We start from the raw sequence: 23787 nt of genomic DNA, 5'->3' as shown, positions 1-23787 counted from the left end.
TAGTCCACAAGAGTTTCAGAGAACAGAAGTAGGTTCTGCTCTCCGGTTACGGGGCATCTCAATGTTTACATCCAGTTATCGAGACAGCCGGTGGACCATCACAAAGATGTCTGTTGCCTGATCTTAGTTTTTCTGACACACACACACACACCAAGATTCTGCTGCAAAGTGACAACGGTTTTGAGTTTATCAATTAGTTTCAGAAACTTGCAATTTCAAAACTTGAAATCATCATGTATGTTGAAAAGAAAAGCAACATTTGTTCAGAAATCTATTTTAATTTAGATGAAATTTATCAAATCAAGTTTCTGCCACAACGTCACAAACTTACAACAAAATTGAATTGATCAAGTTCGTAAAGGTTTGACAAAATTTGAACTATTTTAGCTAATAGTACGAAATCACTCCATTTCACTAACCTTAGGTTTTGTAGTATGAGTTTGCATGTTCAATTAAAGACAACTGGTTCAATTTTAAATTTGAAGTCGTTCAGGACACATTATTTTATCTTAGAAAATATGTGGAATGTCTTGGAGTTTTTTTTTTTTTTTTTTTTTGTCAGTTGGTATTTCCAAATGAAAAACATTGCAGTAAAAAAAGCTGCAAAGTCACAGACAAGCAAAACTCCTGTCTGTCTGGATTACTGCAAACCTGAAATTCAGGATTTATAAAACCTTTAAAACTGGTTGAAATGTTAAAAGTAGCAGCAAAGAATGCAGAATAAATATTTTACCTGTTAAGCTGCTCAGAGTAACAGAAACTTGAGTTGAACGTTTGCGTACCTGTCCACATGGACTTCATTTGATGCTGCTGGTACATGAAGTGTAAATATTTCTAACAGAATAGGTTACTTTTATCTTTAGCAGCCTTAATTTTCAAATCTTTTCTGTCGCTTTCAAATCAAGTAAATGATGACGTCAGATGGGAATACTGGCCTTCTCAGCATAGTTTATAACAGGTAAATAGATGTGTTATTACAACTAGGTTTAAATGGATTCAAGAGAAAGTTGCAAAATAAATCATGCATCCATTTAATTGACTAAAACTACACTAAAATTCAAATAATTTGGGTGAAATTATGGTTAAAACTAGATCAAAATTGGCTGAAAAAAGGAACACTAATAAGGGATTGAAAACACTTCCAGCCTAAAACTGATGCAGTGCCTTGGCCATAGCAGCCTGGACGAAAAAATAAGTGTAATTGTCTAAAGCTGACGCCAAAATTGCTGCAATATTAGAGGACAGAGTGTTCTGAAGCCCCAGACTCGGAGGAAAGTGAGAAGACGGTAAGTCTGCACTCACTTGGCACTCGGTTGATGGCTCTCAGTGGTCTCAGCACGCGAACCGTTCTCACTGCTGAAAAGCTGACATTTTGCAGGTTGAGTGAGTACTCCAACATCCTGAAACACACGGAGAAAAAGAACATAAAAAGTGTAAGTACAGCAACTACGAGCCAAATGCCTCCACTGCGTCTGCAGTTCATACACTCTGCTTGATCATGTGGGAATAAAAACACAGCAAATGGAAGGGCAATATTATACAGTCAATTATACACTGCATGTTTTACACACTCCCCCACGCTCAATGAGCAGCTGATAATTAATCTTCGAATATTATCCACTACATTTACCTTCGTGCTTTTGGAGAAGGCTGCAAAAAAATTTGGGCAAATAATCCGCTTCCATGCCAGCAATTGGTGGACTTAAGAATGCAAGACCAGAAAGTCTCTCACGCACACAAAGTGCTGCTTCTGTTTATGCCTGCACATGGAGTGCGGCACACATGCAATGTTTGTGTGCCTCGCAAACACACATGTATTTGCATGCATTCTCGCACAATCAACCTTCAAAGCCACGGACATATGTGCTTCTCCTTTGAGATGTGGAGAGCAGCTGAATGAGTCGTCACTGAGGGCAGTACGTGGCGTCCACGGCACATAAAAAAGCAGAATAGTATCAGGTCGCCTCGTAACCCCGAGATGTTACACACACACACACATATACACACACATACACTCTGCAGCCTCTTTTAGGCTGCAATAGGAGGTCAGAAGGACAGCGCAGAGAGAGCGAGACTGTGGGATGCCTGAATAAAAGGTTTGTCTTATTTCTTGATCAGTGTTTATCTTTATCCTTTCTCATTTTGGCTTTCTGTTTTCATGTGTGTGTGTGTGTGTGTGTGTGTGTGTGTGTGTGTGTGTGTGTGTGTGTGTGTGTGCGTGTGTGTGCGTGCAGCACAGCTGTTGAGCACATGTGCAGCAAGAAAGAGCGTGCAGATGAAGGAATTCCCTCCTCACACTGACTCCAAGTCTGTCTGACAAATTCGCAACACATGTTGGACGTAGCGTGTGTGTTTGAGTGTGTATGTGTGTCACCTCGAGTGCAAGAAACTCCCTCAATGAACCTATGGATGTGTGTGTTCTCTTTTCTCATTAAGGTGTCCCAGTACAAGCATTTTAGACTTGTTACACTAACATTGCTAAAACAAGACAAAATCTTACACACACACACACACGAGTATGTGCTTGCACAGACAGCGCTGACAGATGGTTTGCAGGCCACAGAGAGAAGGTAAATGGGTAAACAGTTAACAAGTTGCTCTCCTAGCACCGGCAGAGAAACACAAGGTTAACAGTATCAGCCAGTGCCTGGAAACAGGAAACAGGAACCAAACATCAGCAGCTGGGAAGTTCTGCTCACTGTGGATATTTAGGTCAAAAGGAATCAAATGGCAAATTTAAGACTGGCTGACATAAGACATGTTGGGAAAGGTGAAAGGGAACGTCGGTGAAAATATTCTAGGAATGTCATGGTTCAGATTATACACTGTAAAACGAGGTGAAAATGACGTGTAATGGGCAACAGCAATTCTACATCCCGTTAGCCAGTTCAGTGACAACAGTGTTGTTTGGGTCAGTAAACTGGTGCTATTCTGTTATTTGTGACTCAGAAACAAAGAATGGAGGAGAAACAAAAGAAAAAAAAATGTTTTTCCTTGTTTCATTCCTGTATCCAAAATCAAATTCTGGACAATGAACTGCTCCATGTTTGTTCTTGCAGTTTGGTTTTCCTCTGAAAACCATCTTAAAATGAATTTATTACATTGACATGGTTGTTAAAGACGCATTTTGCAACTTTTTGACCTTAAAACTCTTAAAAGTTTGTTTAATGACACAGTGACATCTATCATGTCCATTTCCAGAGCCACTGCTCCTCACCACACATACAACTTCTATGTTTCGCACCATAAAATTTTTATGTTTCGCTTTACGGTAAAACAAGACACTGGCTGTTTGGAACACACAACGCCACTGATTCTTCAAAGAAACGCCAGAAGAATAAAAGAGAAATGGACAAAAGAAGAGTCGTTGTAAGATCTTTGCTGGCTGGAGAGAGCTATCAGGTCAGGTAGGATGCATGATGGATGCCAAATTAGCCATCGCTAAGGGGCGTGTGACGGGGAAAATGACTAAAGAACTGTAGTGTGTCTTTAAGCCAGTTTATCCCCCAGAGGACAGTTCTGACTTCAGAGTTCACTTCTGCATTGTGATATCAGTTCCCGATGTAAGTGGAGGTGCGCCATTGCAAAGCTACAACCATCAAACACACCTGACACACTCATACACTGCTGCCATCTCTGCCTTTTTTGTTCTCGTTTTTGTCTTTTTCTTCTATTACTACTACTCTTTCTTTCTGTTCTTCTTCTACAGATCAGTTTTCCTTTTGCTGGTTGCAGCTATGCTGTATGACACTGACCCTGCGATGTCCAGGAGTAGTTCTCTGTTTGCTGCATCAAGTGATAGAATGGACCCCAGAAGTGGACCAAAGTATGCTTGTAAATGATTCAGAATTTGAACAAAAGTGTCTGTCCGTCTCCATATCTGTCATATATTTGCATCAAGCATATATATATATATATATATATATACATATATATATATATATATATATATATATATATATATATATATATATATATATATATATATATATATATACATATACATATATATATATATATATATATATACATATATACATATATATATATATATATACATATACATATATATATATATATATATATATATATATATATATATATATATATATATATATATTGAGAGAAACATCAGCAGCATAAATTAGGAGACATTGGAGACAAGCTTGTTAACTGAGTTCCAAATTTCCTGCAACTTTGTTTTATTTTAAACCAGCATACTTGGTGTAGGAGACACTGTCATTGTTCCCGCCACGATCTTAAGATTAAGTAAAATAGAACCTCCTTTATTGTGACCACATTTTCTGTTTTGTTTACGCTCTTGAAATTCGTCAGATCTATCCAGTCTGAGTTCTCTAACATGCCGCCTGGAGGAATTCTCTGGTAATGAGCGTAGTACACAAGCAAGTATGAAGGATTACACTCACAATGGAGTCAGTTAGCCTAAAATTAAAAAAAAAATAATAATCAACATCATTTTTAATTGCTTTGCTAAAGGAAAAGCATTATTACCTTATGCTAAATCTTGTAAATAAGGTCTTTATTGAGCTCGGAACAGTTATAAAAGGTACAAAAGCCATATAAGCACATAGAGTAGAGTTCTGATGATCTCTTGAAGGAAAATGGTGAAGAAAGAGTGGCTGTGGATTTCTTTTCTAAAGAAATTTCAGGTTAAAAATTAAAAAAAAAAAAATCATCATTCCATTTTAGACACAAGATAAAAAGGTCACTGTACTTGCACTTGTGTCTTCACTGAATTTTAACTGAAGCGAGGCAGAACAACCACAGTGTTTCGGTACAAATGGTGATGAAATGGAACACAATACGGAACAGTCACATGTCATCGTGTCTCGATTGAGATCACTCAAATTCTGTCCGTGTCCAACATGACGCATATTAAGCACAATTTCTCCACTGACCATGTTGCTCGTTAACGTTTGACAGAATCCTGTTGGGCTTTTAGGGTCTTGTACTATGAATAGCTAAGTTGAACTAATCCAAACCGAAAATGCTTTGTGTAAACAACAGCAACAGTAAAAAGCAGAAGAATCCAACCAGTATGGCATAGAAGATCAATCACAAAGTCGCTACGATTTTAGTTCGGAGTAATAGCGAATAGCTTGAGAGGAATTTCATAGCACAGATATCGTGATACCAACTGGGAAAACTCATGTTGAGTGCCACAGACAAGCTACAACTCCCCAGAGCAATATAATACAAATATTAGAGTAATTCTTCGTCAGACTGAATTATGTCAACAAACTTTAAAGCGTATGATGAATGTTGTCTGTTGAAAAATAGTTCATGCAAAAACACTTGCTTCCCTTGATGAGAGCCAGATGATGTTGGGTGAAAACTGACCCATCTCCCCTCATCTGGAATGAAGAAACAGCTGAGGAGAAATGGAGTGTATCAAACAAACGATGGAAACGGCAGGAAGTCGTGCACTGTTTTCGTCAGAGTCCCTGCCAGTGTTGATGATGTTGATGCAGGGAAGGGCAGTGGGAGGCGGGCAGGCGCAGAAATGAGAAGCAGGACGGGACGAGGGAGGTCCAACCTTGGAGGGAGTTTGCGTGAGGAGAATTCCCAAACTAAAGCTGAGCTATGCTTAGGGGAGGGATTAGTGGAGGAAAAACAGTTTTGCATGTTGTAACACACGCTCTGGTATGGTATTTGTTCACATCGAGATTCAGGCCAATCCACGCAAGGACAAACTCAGATTGTAATGAGATTCATGTTGGTCAAGCAATAAAATATAGCAAGACAAAGGGGTGTGTGTGTACGGACACACACCTCTGTGCTGACAGACAACTAATTTATTAAGTCTGTTCTGTTATCGAGCCAACAGTCATGCTCTTGAAGGATTGTGTTCATACAGCTTTGTAGCCATGCCTCTTTAAAACAAAGCCACTTACAGGCTGCATGGATGTGTGCACATTCACACACACATACTAGATAAAAAGCCTACACACCTAAAATAGAAGAAAACATGCAAGGCAGCTTGAGAATGTAGGAAACTAACCTAAGCTTTATCTGCCTGCCTCTTCGCCTGTATCTAACTGTCTGTCCGCCTTCTGTCCATGTCGGTCAGTGCAGCCATCTATCTTCTTGCAGCTACTCCACTATGATAATGTTAAGTAGCCTCTGGTACCATTTTTTTGACAGATAAAAGAGGGCGAATGGATGACTGTAGGTGGACAAAATGACTAAACCAGGACCCACTGAGAAATAAAGAAAACCTCAATGGTGTATAGTCCTCCACCATTTCTCTAGCTGGGGTTCAGGGAAAGCATTTTTATGCTAATCATGATACTAGACATGGATTTAGAAAAGTTGGAAATGATAGATTTGGATGGAGGCTCTTTGGTTTTCACGCTCAATTTTCAGGTTGGTGAGATTTTATTACTTCTGATAATCCGGGCCGTATTATCAGGGTTTTAGAAATACACAGTTCCATCATCCACTATGACCCTCAAGAGACCAAAATGAAAACCAAAATCTACATAAAAAGGAAGCAACTTTTACACAAAACACTCCTTCTTTTCAATTTCTGGTTTCTTGATCTATTCTGTTCTCTTTATTTCCTGTGAACATCCATTCCATTAGGAAAGCTAAAATGTAGAGAATTATTTCTTTTGGCTTGAAGCTAGCAAGTCATTTCAATCCCTAGTCATAATACAGAGTCTGTGTCTTCCTGCTATGACTGTCAAGGTCTTTGGGTTCTTTGTGGTGTTTTATTCTTGGAATTCTTCAGTCCTCAGGATTTAGGTCTTGTGGAATTGTTCTTGTTATCTTTGCATCTGGTTTTATTTGCAAGTCAGTCTTCCCTTGAATGGAGTTTCTGTAATTCATCTAGCATTGCTCGTTGTTTTTAGTTGACCTCTTTCTCTTCTGTAGCTCTGCATTACTCAATTTTTTTACATTCATGACCCACCATTCATCCACTCATCTAATCACCAATCCCAGAATGGTTTTTATTGTTTTTTGTCAGATTGATCCTTGAAGTTGCCAAAGCTTTGTTTGATTGGTTTATCTTTTTAATGCAATTTTCTTGTTTTGTTTTGTTTGATGGGTTAAAAAAAGCAAAATAAAACATAAATTAAAATAAAAACATATCATTTGAAATATTTTGGGGCAAAGCCTTCAACCCCTAGAGTGAATGGCGTTATTTGTAAAATATTTCAGACAATTTTAAGTACATACTTTTGGGGGTAATTATTTCCAGTTTTGATGTTGAGATGTCAAACTGTACTGATAACGCGCTGGTCGACTGTTCCCTCTTTTTAACCTCACAGTGATCACGGCATGAAGTAATGACTGGCAGGAAGATATTGAATTTTTCTGCTCCACCATGATTGCAGTCCTGTCATTTCTTACATATTATGAACTTCGAGGTCATCTTCACTCCAGTCTGATTTTATTATTCACTAGGTGTTTGCTTACCCTTGGACTCCATATTAGTGACCATCAGACTGTCTCATTGGATGTGTGTCAGCAAGTGAGTTGTGAGTGATGGAAAGCTCTGGTTGTAAATATTTGAGTGATATGTCTTTACTGATTAGTAAACTATGAAAAAAATCATGCAGAAACTACAGTTTTCGAACATATGTTTTAAGGAATTTGTCCTTTTTCAACATGGTCTCACTGAACTGTATATCATTGTTCTTCTAGTCCAGAACTTATAATGTATCAATTCCACAATGGATGGTAACAGTCACAGTACTTTTGCAGACTTACTGACAAACGGTGGCCAAGAAAACCCAACTGCCTCCTGTTCTGCAAGGAATATGCGAGATGCACTGTGGTTAGTTTCAGAGTGTAGACGCAAAGCCGAACATTACATGCCTTTTAAACATTGAGCTATGTGAATAAATAGAGCTAAACACATCCACAAAAGTTCATGCTTCAAACTTGATAAATGCCCATCAGTTCAGTTTCCTGACGTGTCAAACTATAGAATTTCTTAGATGAGATTCAACGTGGCCAAACAGATGAAAACATGCAAAGCCTTGGCGGTACAGCCTCTTTGGGTGGATGGTTGAAAGTATAGGAATTAAGACCGTTAAAGTGAACTCCTGCAGTGGTTTTCTAATTCCATTCAGGAAGTATTCAAGAAATGCATCCATTTCCCCTTTCTATCACTTTCCCTCTGAGTACTCGAGCATTTAATGTAGCTCTCTGGTGACCACAACACTACCTTGGTCTATTGTTTAGGTGCTTGCTAGATGCAAACTTGCCCCAGTAAATATTCTCAGCTCATCCATTTTGAGCTTGATCTCTCCTGTCACTGCCTCCCCACCATCCTCTCTCTTTCCCACACATCATCTCTCCCACTTTCTTGATCATTATCTATGGCCAATCCATTGACCCACTTGGAGTGAGGAAATGATCTAGCTAATGGAGGAGAACTCGGGTGGATAAGAACACTTAGGACAAGAAAATCCAGCTGGTATTGTGTAGTGAAAGCTAACAGAGAGATGGAAGTGGGGGACAGTGGGCTCGCTGCTGGACTCCTGACAGTGGACAACTTGCTTAATGGGCGCCATCGTTCATGGATGCTGCATCCTTCTCTTTGTCCTCACCTTGAGAATGCAAAATATCTTATCCACGTTAATTTTTTACTGCTTGTGTCACTGTTTTTACTTTACAGTTTGACATTCAAATACCCTTATTTGTGACATGAGAAGACGGATACCTGCCCTACAGCTATCAGGGCACATTATGTATATCTTAGAGTACAGAAAGCCAATATGGACCTCTCTGCACCACCCATACTGCATCTATATTATTGTTGTGTTCTTGGGTTTTCTTTTACCCCCAAAACAACAGCAATTAACAGGAAGGGATTTGTAATTTTCAGGGGAACTGTCAATGGTATTTTATTTCATATTGTTTGTAGTATCTGCTGCTGTGGTTTGCATTGACAAACGATAGATTGGAGTAAGCCTTTTTTTTAAAAGTATGTCACTTGTGGCCTCAAAGCAACAAAAACATTTTTATTTAGATGTAGAGACCCATGTTAGTGGTTTCCTCTGGCTTATGCGATTCATGCTAAGCTACAGCTGATCCAAAATGCTCTGGGTTCTGATAAGGATTATTGACAGAGATCACATTTTCAAGTTTTAGCTTCTTTTTCTTAAAACCAGACCTTAATTGAAGAGTTGAATTAATAAGTCTTCTGCTCACATCTAAAGCTCTTGGTGACTAATCTCCATTGTATCAGAAAGATATGATTTCAACAGCATTTCACTTTCAGACTGCAGGTTTACTTCCTTGGCGCTACGGCAGAACCTTTAGGTAACATACGTGCCAAAAACAAACGCTAGCAAATCTTGGCCGCCATGATACATGCGCGGACCCTTTGCTAACAGCAAGAATATCTGAAGCCGCTTACATTATAGTCTGCTCAGTGAGGCACTGAGCTCTTCTCTCAGTTTTTATGATGTAACATTATTGCTGTAATGAACTTCTGTTTCTCTTTTTCTTTCCATGCATTAATCCCTGACGTGGAGCGGTGGTGTTTGTTGACATGCTCAGCATGCAGGACAGAGTCAAAGAGAAGATTTGATCTAAAGCTTTGTTTTTTCTAAATCAAGTATTAATTTTTATATGAATTGGCATCATGTGCACCAGACTAATATGGATACACAACGATTCATTCATTCATTGTATTTCTACAGCGGTTAGTCAGATTAAGGGTTGGGGGAAAGCTGGAGCCTATCCCAGCAATCGTTGGGCGAGAGGCAGGGTACACCCTGGACAGGTCACCAGTCCATCACAGGGATACTGTACCAGTTTGATTTAATTTGCTTAAACTAAGATTAAAGTAAATTACACAATGGATCCTTGAGATGACTGTTATGATGTGATAATACACAGATAAAACCTAATTGAATTCCAAACATTAATAAATTTTTGTGCTTTTCCAGGCATTCATTCATTTTTGCTGTCTTGTAGCTGGAGTTATGCTATTAAAGCAGATGCTTTTTAAGTCACAGGTTTTCTGTAATGGGACAAATAAGGAAAGCAACATGCATAAGGTTTAGCCCTGTGAATTTATTTTGGTTAGATACAGCAAACAAGCGCCTGCAGCTAAAACAAAGCTGTGTAAAATCTGTTATACAGTTTTGGCTGAAACTTCGATACATTTTTTAAGGTTCGGGTTCAGTTGCATTCAGCTTCCATGCGCCACATATCTGGAACGAACTCCCAGAAAATCTCAGATGATCAGAAACATCCAGGTTTAAGACCCTCCTGTTCTCAACTATAGTTCAATAGTTTCTATTTAAAAGTCCAAATCTGCTCTGGTTCTTTGAAACTTGAATTTTAAACTTGATCATGTTTCTAATGCTTTTTATATAATCATCTTTCTATTTCATTTTATTTTTTGTCTTTCATTTTAACTCATGCTTCTTATTCTGCACTATTTCAGTGTCTCTGTAAAGCACGTTGAATCTGCAATACAAATTAACTTGTCATGCCTTAAAACTTCTGACTCATTTTGATGTCACTCTGACATCCATTATGTAGTTTTTGAAGTGTCCCAACCTCACAACTTTTATTTTTCCTCAGTACAGGCCATCGTGTGTCAGCTGTGCTTTGCTTTATGTCACCACACAACAAGACAGCAACTAGATTTCAACAACCTGGCCATTGTCAACATGCACCTCAGTTGATTTAGCAAAGAAATCCAAGAAAATAATATTGAAAAATATTGAAAAAGAGAGAAAGTCACAGAGCAAGAGACAAGACAAGAGTTAACATCAGACTGGCTGCAAATGAATGGAAGCAATAGATGCTAAAATCTGAGCATTTCTGCTGTAATTCAGCAGATGCAGATTATTTTTTATTCCAACAGTCTGTCCGCCTCTGCTCTGCAGGTCCACCTCCTTCCTGCTTTCACTGCAATCACAACACTGTGACAGACTGTGATATTTTACTTAACCAGCAGTTCTGCATATAACACAAAGAAATAACTGATGAATATGTTTTTTAATCTAATTTTATCACGGTAGCATTCAGGCAATCTACAATACTGAACAAAATACCAAGAAAAAGGTTTTTTTTTAGCATAAACTTCGCTTTTTAAGTCTCTTTTCTGTTTTCTCCCTAACTTTCTAATGTTCCCACTAACTTCTGGCCTTCCTCGGATATTCTCATTGTTCTCCCTACCAGACATGTTGAACTGCCCCTCTCCATCTCCTTTTTCTCCTCCAATCCTGACTGTCTTTCTCCCATCTGCCGTCTCCCACACTGCGCTGGAGCTGATCCAAAGTGTCATCAATAAATCATAGAGAGAAGAAAGGAGACGACACTGGGGATGAGGGTCTGGGCTTCTTTCTCAACTCCTTCTTTGTGACTCAATCTCAGGTCTGAAACCCAATCGGAAGGACTAAATATTTAAAGGTGGTTTAAGGTGATAAGCCTGCATTTTAAATACACCACTGGAGATTTACCAGTGATGCTTTTCAGATAATTACCCTAGACAAGACTGTGGTTGAGATGACAGTAGCTTGTCACTCTTTTCAAAGTTTTAATACTTAAAGTGATTCTGGAAGAGTTTTGTTTCAGCGATTTTCTTGTTATTTACTGATTTTCTGCCTGTTTGTTTCTAAACTTCAGTAACTTGGTTCAATACAAGAATCCAGAGGTTTTAAAAAATTGTATGATCCCTACTTTAGAAATCCACCCCGGTTCCTCCCAGTAATAGGCTCAACACAAGGGGGCAACAAACGACAGCAACAAGCAAAATTCCTCGCCGACAGGTGAAACCTATCAGGCAAACAGCCGTAACAGCGGCAGTGTTGCACATCTCGCTCTCAGATCGCTTTTCTCAAAGGAACTTGACTGGTTATGATATTGAAGATAATTTTGATCGCTTCATGTGACAGAAGAAGTATGAAGGATGGAGATGTTGCTCAAATTGACAAAAATCTTGTTGTTTGAAGAAAAAGGAAACTTGGGATTCATCCTATTTTAAAAAACAAGGAAACAACCTGGTGAATATCATCATTTAATGTTAGATCAGATCCAGAAAAATGCATGTTCTACTTGATCATTCAATGAAACTTTACTGATTGGGTGTAGCACCATGTAACTGCAACAAAAGGTAAACATATTTTAGCTTCATTGTGGAATCCCAAGCCTTTGTGTGCACGTCTATGTGAATGTGGGCAAAATTTTACATGCACAAATGTCACCTGCCGCTTGGCTACAGGAGGGCAGAGCCCTGTGTCAAGCCCTTAAGACCGCCAACAGGCTAACATTTCCATGTATTGGAAAATACTTCAATGATGCTGGTAGAGATCTTGAAAAGCTTCAACTCCATGTTGTCTCAGTTTACCGAGACATTCAAGGCCCATTTATGTTCCGTGCAAAAGACATACATCCAAATGGAAAAATGGTCAAATCTGTGGAGCCACATATATGTGAACCTGGATCAAGTAGATATTAAAAGGCTCATTCTAAGAAAATAAATGTATTAGAGTTATTTTAGTGAAGTGACTAAATACTAACAGAAATAGTTTTAATACGTCAGATTTTTCTGTCATTTACCTTTAATATTTTTTACATAATGCAGCTTTAAAGAAATAATTAAAAGTAGGCAGAAAAAGAAACACTCCAAGACCTACTCAGAAAAACAAACGCATCGCCCTGAAAACGTTTTAGATGTACGACAGAGCATTGAGCTGACGGGAAATAGTAGATATTTGTGATTGCAATCATTGCTATAGAACAGCAGTGAAAAATGATGGATTGCTGGGTAAAGGCAGTGATTATATGCATTGCAACAGCTTTGATCATGGACACGGCATCACAGCAGCAATTACAGCAGTTTTTGCAGGGAAAGATTAAAGGTTTATATCTGACAAGTCACAAAGAAAAATGTCTACATCGTTGTATAGGTATTGTATGGTCTAAATGACCTATTGAATCACAGTTCTGTAGCCTATTAAATAACAACTGACAGAAAAATACTATCAATTCATCTTGGCTCGTACAACCAACAGCAGTATTTTCCATCCATGCTGTCTCCACTCAAGCATCAATTTTGGTTAAATATTGAAGGAGTCCAATGAAGTAATCGACCTTCTTTTCTTCTCCCACAGCAGTCTTCTGCTTTGTCTCTGTCATTGTATTACCCTTCTCACCGGTCTCGCCTTACTCCCGCTCTTCTTCATCCATGTTGCCCTCTCTTTGGGAGGAATCACAGCCACAGAGAGAGTGTAAGTTAAATTGATGTACTATGAATAGGATAGCTTGTCTCCAGCAGTAAGTGCCACTACATTCTCCTAGTTACACTCCCCCAGCCATCGATTGGGGCTCCACTGCACTAATCAATATATAAATAAATGAAAACACTCTCTTCATTTAATTCAATCTACAATTGAATCTTAATAGTGGAGAGCTTGTTTATACACAGTTATAACCATGTCTTTTTCATGTCAGTAAGCTTTTTATTTGGTCAGCATTTTGAAGGTGGTGGTGGTGGTGGGGAGTGTTCGTGGTGAAGCTGAAAAAATTACCCTTAAGATTTACTGCTAAAGAGGTAATTGCATGTCCACATATTTAATATTATATTGTACTTCATCACTGAAATGTTATTTTCAAATCATTGAAACTACAAAATCAAGCGTTCAGCACAGAGAATAGTGGGTCTATTTTGAGCTAAGGGCTTGCATCAAGCAAGCTAGCATGGACAAAACAAAAAGTCAACGGTTGTGCAAGTCTACTTTTAACTCTTCACATATGAGATTTTCACTCCATTACTAATATTTAGCTTTTGACAGGTGTAACTGAAACTAAAAAACTAATAACTAAAACTCATGCTCAAAGTATGGCACGTTTACTTTGAGATAAATGCTAATATCAGCATGCTAACATGTTGAAACTGCCCATGCTATTAAGACGATGGAAGAATTTTGTTTTTAACATGATTACATTTCAATAAAAACTAATTGTGACTGTATGATTAAAGTTTCAGAAGATTTACAGCATATAAATTATATTCAGAGAAGAGTACAGCAAATAAGTAGAATAATCGCCTAAAAAGCTAAAACCACAACAAAAGGTCAGTATATCACTCATCATTATGGCTGATGCTAAAGAGATTAAAGACTTTTTGGTAAAATTTCATAAAAAATACATCCTACAAAACATGTGAGTTGCCTTTTAAACATTGCCATGTTTTCATGTGCATACAGCAAGACCAGCCTCAGAAATTCAGATTCTACCAGATTGTATCAGACTCTATCAGACTGGATTCTATCAGAATCCAGTTGAAGCGATGTGTTGCCATGTAATGCTAGAGGCAGAGTATTTTTTTTTCTTTTTTGCTCCTTTTCCTCCCTGCAATAATAAGCCCTTTGTTAAAGTACGAGAAATGATTTATCCCACAATATCTTCTTGGGGACAGCATACTGAGCCGGGTTCTGCAGGTTTTCTTCCTGTTAAAGAGGAGCTTTTTCCTTCCCACTATCCCCTCATGCATGCTCAGGATGGAGGATTGGATCGAAGTCATGACTCGATGCAATCAGTTGGTTTCTATTATAAGATATGTATGAATTGGTTTGAAATTATATGTATGTTGATTTGTCCATGTAGTGTTGACATTGTGTAAACATTGTTGTGAGGTGGTGCTATACAAATAAAGCTGAATTGAATTGAATTGAATATTTCGTAGGGGTGGGAAAATCGAATAAAAAAATATTGGAATTTTTTGCTTCGCAATTTTAAAATAGATCTTTTGTTAAAAATTGATTTTTTTTTTCAAATAAATAAAACTAATCCTAAGTAAAACCATGTCATGCTCACCATGCTTTTGTTGATGTTTTTACTTGTCTTCTCCGGCATTATAGCAGCAGAATGATGGTATGGCTACCAGATCTCAACCTGTGGGCTGTGAGGCCAGTGGAGTACATAAATGATCAATTCAAAACTTTCATTCATTCACTTTCCATAATACTGGGTCCACTTTCAGGGCCATGGGAAAGCTGGAGCCTATCCCAGCAATGTGAGAGGCAGAGTACACAGTTTGAACCTCCTTCTAGCTGAGGCCCGAACCAGTGACCTTCTTGCTGTGGAGCTACAATACCAACAACCACGACAGTGTGCAGACACTAAATCAATTGTTTATTAAAATGTTGTTTTATTTAAATTACTAACTAAATAAATAAACATTTTTACATTAATAGAACCTTTTATTACTTTAGAAGTAATAAAGGGATGGAATGGGAGCTCTTTCATCATGGATGTGCTGCAACTGTGTAATGCTTTGTGTCAATATGGAATTAAGTCTGAGGAACGTTTCCACCACCTTGTTGATTCTACGACACCAAGAATTTAAACAGTTCTAAAGGTAAACAGGAGTCCAGCAGTCGCCAGCGAGTGTCTAGCAATTACATAAATCGCCTGTTTGTTGTGGAACCATAGAGTCCCTTGCTGTGTGTGACATGTGAACATGACATGTGACATATTAGGTCAAATATTTAATACAACTGGAAGTAATAGGTGTTACTTTTGGTTTTCTTTCCATTTAGGGGCTCTATATCACATTTCCTGAACAGAACATAACCAAACCCCATCTTTTGACTGAGCTATTGTACCAAAACAAACACATACAGTGTGTCACCACAACATGAGCAGCACAACAACTCCTGCAACAGAGCTTATATATGCAGATGATGTGGTTGTTTGATGTACAAGGGATTCTGTACATCTTGACAGTGATAACACAGGTCACTCAGAGTCATCCTGCAATCTCTCAGCTTTCACATCTCTCGTTCTGCACCTTCCACCTGCTCTGTGCCACCATCCCTCCATCATTCCACCTTGACAGAGAGGTGATTAGGAGGAGAGAGTTCTAACCTGCTGAAAAAGCAGCTTAGCTGTAATTATCGGCTCGGAGAGAAACAAACAGTTCATCAGAGCCTTCCTCTGCAGACTTAGCAACTGTTGCCAGGATGGATCGCATACTTGACAGGCAGCCGTTACCTAGGCTACCCTGATCTCCATATGTCTGGAGGTTCTCTGTACATGAGATTATTTTCAGCTTGTTCAGAAATAGCACAAGTCAAGGAAACACCAAAACATATTAACACCTGCACTCTGATGGAAGCCAGCATAAATGCAGTCGCCAGTAGAGCCAGGCTTAATTTCTGGCGCCTGTTTTCTACCACCTTCCATACTGTGCATGCTCTGATGCATACACAGACGATCCACCAGTGCCAACCTTTTACATCCATTAAAAATGTGTCATGTTTCATGGTTACAAAGAAAAGAGTGAAAGGAGGAAAAGTGGTGCGAAAAAGCAATGATCTTATTAAAAAAGATTTTAAAAAATCCTTGCCCCACATCAGTTTGGTGTTTCATGTCAAATGCAGGAGCAAACAACTTTACTCACAAATTCTCTGATGATGTGGCATGAGCATGATTATTTGCATAGTTATTCAGTCATTCATTCGTTTTCCAAACCGCCTAATCCAATTCAGGGTTGCGGGGAACTGGATCCTATCCCAGCTAGCTTTGAGCGAAAGGCAGGGTGCACCCTGGATAGCTCCAGGGTCAACCTGGACAGCTGGCCAGTCCATCGCAGGGCCTTGCATAGTTATGTCCTACATGAAATTTCTTGGACATCTGCATGTGTTGGGTGGTTATTTTTTTATAAGATGCAGGACAATGACAGAAAAGCTGGAGAATATTTAATGATTTCTAATATCGAGTATTGATATGACTGGTAACCGGAGCTGGTAACTGATGGGGAGGTGATGGAAGAAGTCCCGTTTCTAAATGCAAAAACTGGGAAGGGTCCTAGAATATCGTACTTTATTGGGAACCTTCTATCAATTTCCCAGTTCAATCCAAAAGCATAGAGCTTGACACACTGCTGTCCTTTGATTGGTCGAAAGAATTGTCACTTCCTGTGTGACTGCAATTATGACTCCATGTTTAAATATACAGTGGAGTTTTTGCTGTTTAAATCCACATGCCAAAAAGAAAGAATGTGAACTACTGGATGTCCACTGTTCGACTTGGCTGTGTTGTTATGTTCTGCATTGTTGTAATTACAAAGAAAGGTGTGACACTGTTATGACATCACTATGCAACACAGCATAGTGTGTGTGCAACACAATGTTGCTTTTCAGCTGACATGGTGCCCACCGAGTTTGGAAAGGAGTTAGTTAGGATGTAAAAATGAAAAATATCAAGATTTACCAAACCAAATCCACTTAGTAGACTGTGTGGTTGAAACAAGGTTAAAGGACAAGTGTGATATATTTATAACTTCATTTTATGTTTTATCTGTTTTATTAATTATACCTGTGTTCAGTTACAGAGACAGTAATTTTTTCATTTGTTTTGTGTTTTTTATTTAACTGTTTTTTTTGTTTTTTTTTTATTATTATTATTATAACTGTTTGTGTTCATCTTTATGACTTGAAGCCCTTTGTGTTGCCTGTGGCATGAAAAGTCCTCAAGAAATAAAATTTGATTTGATTTGCTTCATCAATTTAACAATGGTGCCGCCCCAAGAACACAAAGCCAAATTCCACCAAATGTTTAGTGTGAACTCACCTAAAACTGGATAAAACTCTGATGCCAAGTTGATGATACATCAACATTACTGCATTCTTGATTGTAATCCAGTTTCATTCTGCATCATCTTGACAACTACCTACTTTGGTGATATTTGTCAGTCAGGAGCGTTTGCATTTTTTTGGAGAGGGAATTAAAATCATGTAAGATGTGATGACTGTGCAAAGTTAGATTGACGATATTCCCAAAAACGCTGATAAAACTGGCTCTATATAAAGTACAAGTATGTCCAGCCGAGAATAAAGCAACACAAAGCAGGATGATCCTCAGTAAACTGCTGATAAAACAAAAAAAAAGCATTATTGGCTTACAACTTCAGCTTTTACTTTGGATATCAGATGACCTCTGTAGTTTAGCAGTTTAGTACTGATAACTCACTTATTTCCTAAAAACTTATACCCTTCTGAATAAATAAATAAATAAATAGTTTAATTTACATGTGCTACCCCAACCCCAGTCTTTGCCCCTTTTGGTGCCCAACCACATCTAAACATCTCTCGGTCCTGGCCCCCTGCGTGTCTTACGAGTCATTTTTTTGCCTCATGCACACACCCTCATCACGGAGCTGCTGAACTCTCAGTAAAGGTGTAGTAAACATTCAGGTGTGATCTACAGCCTGGGAATTATTGCAAATCATATAAATATCAAAGAAGTGAAAAACAATTAGCAACTGTAATTCAAAGTAATGATTTTGGGGCAGTTTTTGCTTTGTGTACGTGTTTTTGCGAGTGTCACAGATGAAGACTGTCTCATTGTGTGACAGTGTCATGTGGCCTGAGGGAAGTTACAAGTGTAGTGCCCCTAGTGGCCATAAGTTAGTATCCCTTTAAAATTTCCTGTGTCTTTAATTCCTTCCAGATCACTCCCAATATTTAATGGAGTCTAAGTTTGGCCAAAAACAATAATAGATTAGATTAACATTGTGCTTTGATTGCTGCAGACCCAAAGAGCTAACATTTGATCCATTTTTCATCCAGTCCACATTCATGCTTTGTGATGGTAAGCTACATATGTAGCTGTAGCTCTCCTGCAACAGACTGATGAAAACATGGCAGCCAATGTGCACCGATGGCCTCTCTGAAAACATCAACCTCTGAAACACTCACACTTGTTTAAACACCAGTGTTACTGACAAAGGCGGCAAGGATGGAGAGTTGCCTTATCCAAGGATGCTATGATAGAAAACTGGGGGAGTGGGATTTGAACTGCCAACCTTCTAGTCATTGCTTTCCCACCTGAGCCACTGCAAACCAAGATCATTCATTCATTCATTCGCCTAACAACCACTCACATTCACTCCTAAGGGTAATTCTAGAGCAACCAATCCACCTAACATGCATGTATTTGCATGGTGGCCAAGGATAAAACCAGCAACCTTCTTGCTGTGAGGCCACAGTGCTAAACGCCATGCCACCATGCAGCGTGAACCAAGATCAAATCTTATTTTAAAAAAATCACAAAAAAAAATGGCTGTTATCTGTTTGCCAACAAATAAAAACAACCTCCTTTGTAGAAGTAATGAAAAAGCAGTGGTGTGCATACTCAACTGGTTAAAAACCCAGCCTGGAGCGCTGTGTTCCATATAATTTCCCACTCTCTTTGACCCTCTTTTTCTTGTCGAGCTACTATCAAGTAAAGGCCACTAGTTCCCAAAAGTTCCTTTTTTTTCTTTTTTTTTTTTTTTTTACAAGAACAAGTTTACATGTTCATATGATGCCAACTGAACATTTCCCTTTATATAGAAAATATTAATTTAAACCAAACATCCTCACAATTCTGCAGCATCATGTTATCATTCAAAACACTTTCTTGACACTTTTTTTTTTGTCAGACTGGTCTGAATATACAAGTGTGTTATAACACACAAATGAAAAAAAAACAGTAAATGAAACTTACCTAATAACTGCTCATGAAGGACATTTATGCAGAGACACAAACACACACGCACACGCAAACACGCAGAAGGAAATGTGTCCTCTTCCTACTGATGGACAACAGAAGCTGTGGCAGAAGGATGGCATTAAAAATCAGCGGGGGATGTAGTGTGATGAAAATGTCAGACTGAAACCAGCAGGCCAAGTTCTCTAACATGTTTAATCAAAAGACAGCGTGTCTCTGCAATGCTGCGTCACCGAGTTTTTACGTGTAGTGTATTAATATGCTCCACACATCTATAGCGCACTTCAGTATTCATATATGAGCGTTTAAACAACATATAATGTACTTTATTGCTATATATCCTGACTGAACTTGAATATTTATTTATTATTCAATCTGAAAATAGATTAGAAGTACAAAAAGTAAAAAAAGATAACCACAAGTGTTCTCCTTATACTCACAGGTACATGCTTCCCTGCCTGGATTTGAGCCTTTCCAAAATACTGGTTGGTTTCCATGGCGACTGTGTCTGTTTGTACTGTATATCTGCAACTATTCTGCAAGCTTCCAGTTTGTTTATGCACTGTTATGGTTGGCCACCTGTGTGTTCCTGTCTGGTACTTTCGTAACTCACCCAGCCAATACTATGAAGAAGTCCAAGCGGTTCCACGTGTCTCCAAGGTAACACTTCTTGCCAAAAATCCCCAGGGCCACCATCTTGATCACCATCTCAATGGCAAAGAATGCAAAGATGAAGTCATCAAAGTCCTGCAAAACACGAAGATAAAATACAGAGAGGGGTATGATGTAAATTATAGGAGACGGCAAAATGTGGTAAACAATCTGCTGAGAATTAAGTTAGAGATGCAACATTTACGGAAATACTCACAGAGGATTCAGAAGAACCTTAGAAATACTGAAACTGGGATTACATGAGATATATTTTGTCTTGTTTTTATTTTTCTTTCTCTCACAAAAGTTTTGTAAAAGAAAATAAACAATGTCTAAGGTGTGCAGCAATGGAAACTGGACATTTTTAAGCAGTTAAACATATAAACAGATGTACAAATATCCATGATTGAGTTTATTCCAATAAACTCACATTAAATTTCTTTTACTTTGTTTTTATTTATTTTTTTAAAAAAATCAACTTAGATTATATATATATATATATATATATATATATATATATATATATATATATATATATATATATATATATATATATATAATCTTATATATATATATATATATATATATATATATATATATATAAGGTTATATATATATATATATATATATATATATAACCTTATATATATATATATATATATATATATATATATATATATATATATATATATATATATATATATATATATATATATATATATATATATATTATAAATAAGTATGAAAGCTCATCTTTTTGTTCCTAAACAATTAAGTTGTCTCAATGTTTCCAATTTCCATATGAGACAATAAAGAATGACCCAGCAATGAGAAAAATGCCAAATTTCAGGTTTCAATATTTGTTTATCAAAATAATTAATTGATATGATGGTGGTTGTGTTTGTCTCGCTACACAATTCAAAATAATACAAAAAACAAAGGTTAGATGCCATTAGCATGGCAATGCTAACAACTAACATGCCAAAAAAGTACATTATATTACTGCTATTACTGCAAACGTACTATCGATTCATATTATAATCTAAATTCTAACTGGTTGGAGATGGCAGAAAGCTTCCACCACTGGCTATTGTCAAAAAATCTCTGGTTCCTTTACACCAATATTTTATTTGTCAAATCTAGCTCTTCTTAAGGATAGTTTCTTAGTCAAAACGATGCAGTTAACTGTGAAAGAACCCTTCCAGTTCTGCAATTTGCTAAATATGTTGCATGTCCGTAAAAATCAATATGGCATAGACAGTATGCCAGACTCCAGGCTTAAAACATTCGGTTTAACCAAAAGTAACATTACACTGTGATAATAACATGGAAATGGGGCCCCTCAGAGCTAACATGCTAATAACCTTAGGACACTGGGATACAAAATGTATTTAAATTCTAACCGGTTGATAGCAACATAAAACTTACTTTGCATTAATTTGCAGGAATTTTTTTTCCTATTCAACATCCCCAAAAGACATGTTATTGGTATGCAATGAAAATTCCACCAGAAGCCATTGACAGAAATGGGATTTTGTTTATTTCTGTTGCAGAATCCTCTTTTCTCTGTGCCCTGTCATCGTGAGGTCAGAAATTGTGGATTGGGAAAGAGAAATAAGAAAACATGTTCCTTCCAGCTGCAAAGAATTAGTTTTTATTTCAAGAGGTCTTTTGCAAGCCAGATGTATGACGCCCATAGGGTTCTAAAAACCTAATGATGGTGTTTCTGCTTTACTGTCTTAATAGACACTCTAGCTATAAACGGCTTGTCAAGAGTATGAAATATAATAACCTGGGACAAACTGTTCATTGCATTACTCAACGTTTCTTTCCTCATTACTGTCTCTTTGGTTGTCTGGCTGAGTCCTGAGTCCCCCCAAATCTGAATCAGACCAGACTGAAGACATGAAAAAAAAAGTAAGACTGAGGAAAGAAATAGCATAAAAGGAAATTCTTCATTCTTGAATTATGAAAATCAATGATGAATTTAAAAAGGCAGAGGTGGAGGAATTTGAAATGAGGGAAGGAGGAATAAAGCTCAAAGTAAAAACCAAAAGAGAAGGAAAAATCTGGAAGGAGATTAAGGCCCAGGACACCCACTGATAGATGAGTCACTCCAACAGAAACACAGATGTATAAATATATCAAATCCCGTTAGCTTGGGGAGAAGCTAGCTTCTCACTGCTGCAAAGTTCACTGCAAGTTAAACGTCGAAGTTCAAACAGGAACGTATGCCTGCAACAGTGTGTTTACAAATCAAAATTCTTCCTTATTCTGAGCTTTAAAGAGATTTTATATAAAAACTGATGAAAAACCTGAACAAGGCAACACATGGGGCTGTGATGCTGCTTGTAGGGCTTACAGCCTGTCAGATGAACTGTTGTGCAAACACCTGCTGAAGCTGACTCCCTCAAACTGACCAAACACTCCACATTTTCAGCATATATCCCCATTTACTCCATAGAGACAGAAGAGCCTTGGAGCACATTGTTCAGTGGAGCTTCAGCTCCCAAAAGAAAGTGTCAAAGAAAATAAAAACATGGTGTTCAGTGTTTGATCTAAATTTAATCTGACTGGTTGGAATGCTGGAAAAAAATTCTCTCTTTCTTCACATTGGCCAGAACAGATGTCTCATGACAATATTAGGTGGATGTTTTGCATCAGTGTGCAACTGGATCCAGTAAGAAATATAATTACACTTCATATTTTCACACAATAGGTACTGTACAATGGAAGTTTGGTATGGAATAAATACAAATGCTGCAGGGAAATGTGTGTAAATAATTAAATTGATGAATTAATATATGACAAAAAGGAAATTAAATATTTAATATTGAACTAATGACTCCAATCTAGGTGGTTAAAACACCCTTTTTCTATATTTTCCTCCATATGTGGAAATGCCAATAAGATAACTGAAAAAAGCTGTGTCTGCATGCTTCAGAGTGCTGGTTTGTCAGCTACATGCATCACAGCGGTGTGCCCAGTACTGTCTCATTTGGAAGGAACTTCTGAATCCACCCAACAAACCCACACTTCATTTGGTGTGCAGAGGACACTACTGGTGGTGGCCTCGCTTCTCCCAGAATTTACTTTTTTGCCATCATGGTGGTGAATGAGCAGATGTCGAATGCCAAAGAGAAGCTGCATTTTATTTACCACATGTTTGTTTACCTCACTTGAGTAGAAATGTTGCAAAGCCATTACGCTGAAATCTAGTCTTTTTTTTTGGGGGGGGGGGATTTTTTAAGTGACGGATGAAGTGTCTACTGGTTAGAAAACAATGTTTTCAATTCAATCAACAAGTAAATGAGATGGAAAAGTAAGATTTCTGGTTCCATTTTTGTTCCAAAATATAACTTCAACTGAGGAAAATCCTGGGACTAATCAGAATGCCTTGATTATTATTTCTGACAGCTGTCACATCTTCAGTTGCTAGGCAACAAGTGGGCTGGAGCACAATGGTATGGCTAAGTAGGCTGTGTCATTTTGCAAATGGTAAATGGCCATGGTAAGGTACAACTATGTATGCAACTCTGTAACCAACATAACCAGTAACTAAATTGGGATCCAGCCCTGAATCCCCGACTGCTTCATCTGTACAGAGTTACCAGGCATTCTTCTGCACTTTGTGTAACTAGA

At 37.9% G+C, this 23787-nt stretch overlaps 1 protein-coding gene across 1 annotated transcript in view; it reads right to left on the bottom strand.

Annotated features, from left to right (window-relative positions):
• The window catches only part of cacna1g (calcium channel, voltage-dependent, T type, alpha 1G subunit), a gene marked incomplete at both ends in the record, with an annotated part of 337957 nt that overhangs the window by 161478 nt on the left and 152692 nt on the right, over positions 1-23787 (bottom strand). Inside the window, 2 exons of the mRNA XM_079261395.1 lie at positions 1303-1400; positions 20108-20241. Of these exons, the coding sequence (XP_079117521.1) occupies positions 1303-1400; positions 20108-20241 (232 nt within the window). The remainder of the gene's footprint in view (positions 1-1302; positions 1401-20107; positions 20242-23787) is intronic.

Source organism: Telmatherina bonti, assembly GCF_933228915.1.
Source record: "Telmatherina bonti genome assembly, chromosome: 21".
Lineage (NCBI taxonomy): Eukaryota > Metazoa > Chordata > Actinopteri > Atheriniformes > Telmatherinidae > Telmatherina > Telmatherina bonti.
The sequence above is the reverse complement of the archived record's forward strand: the minus strand, read 5'-3'. Positions and strand labels throughout refer to the sequence as shown.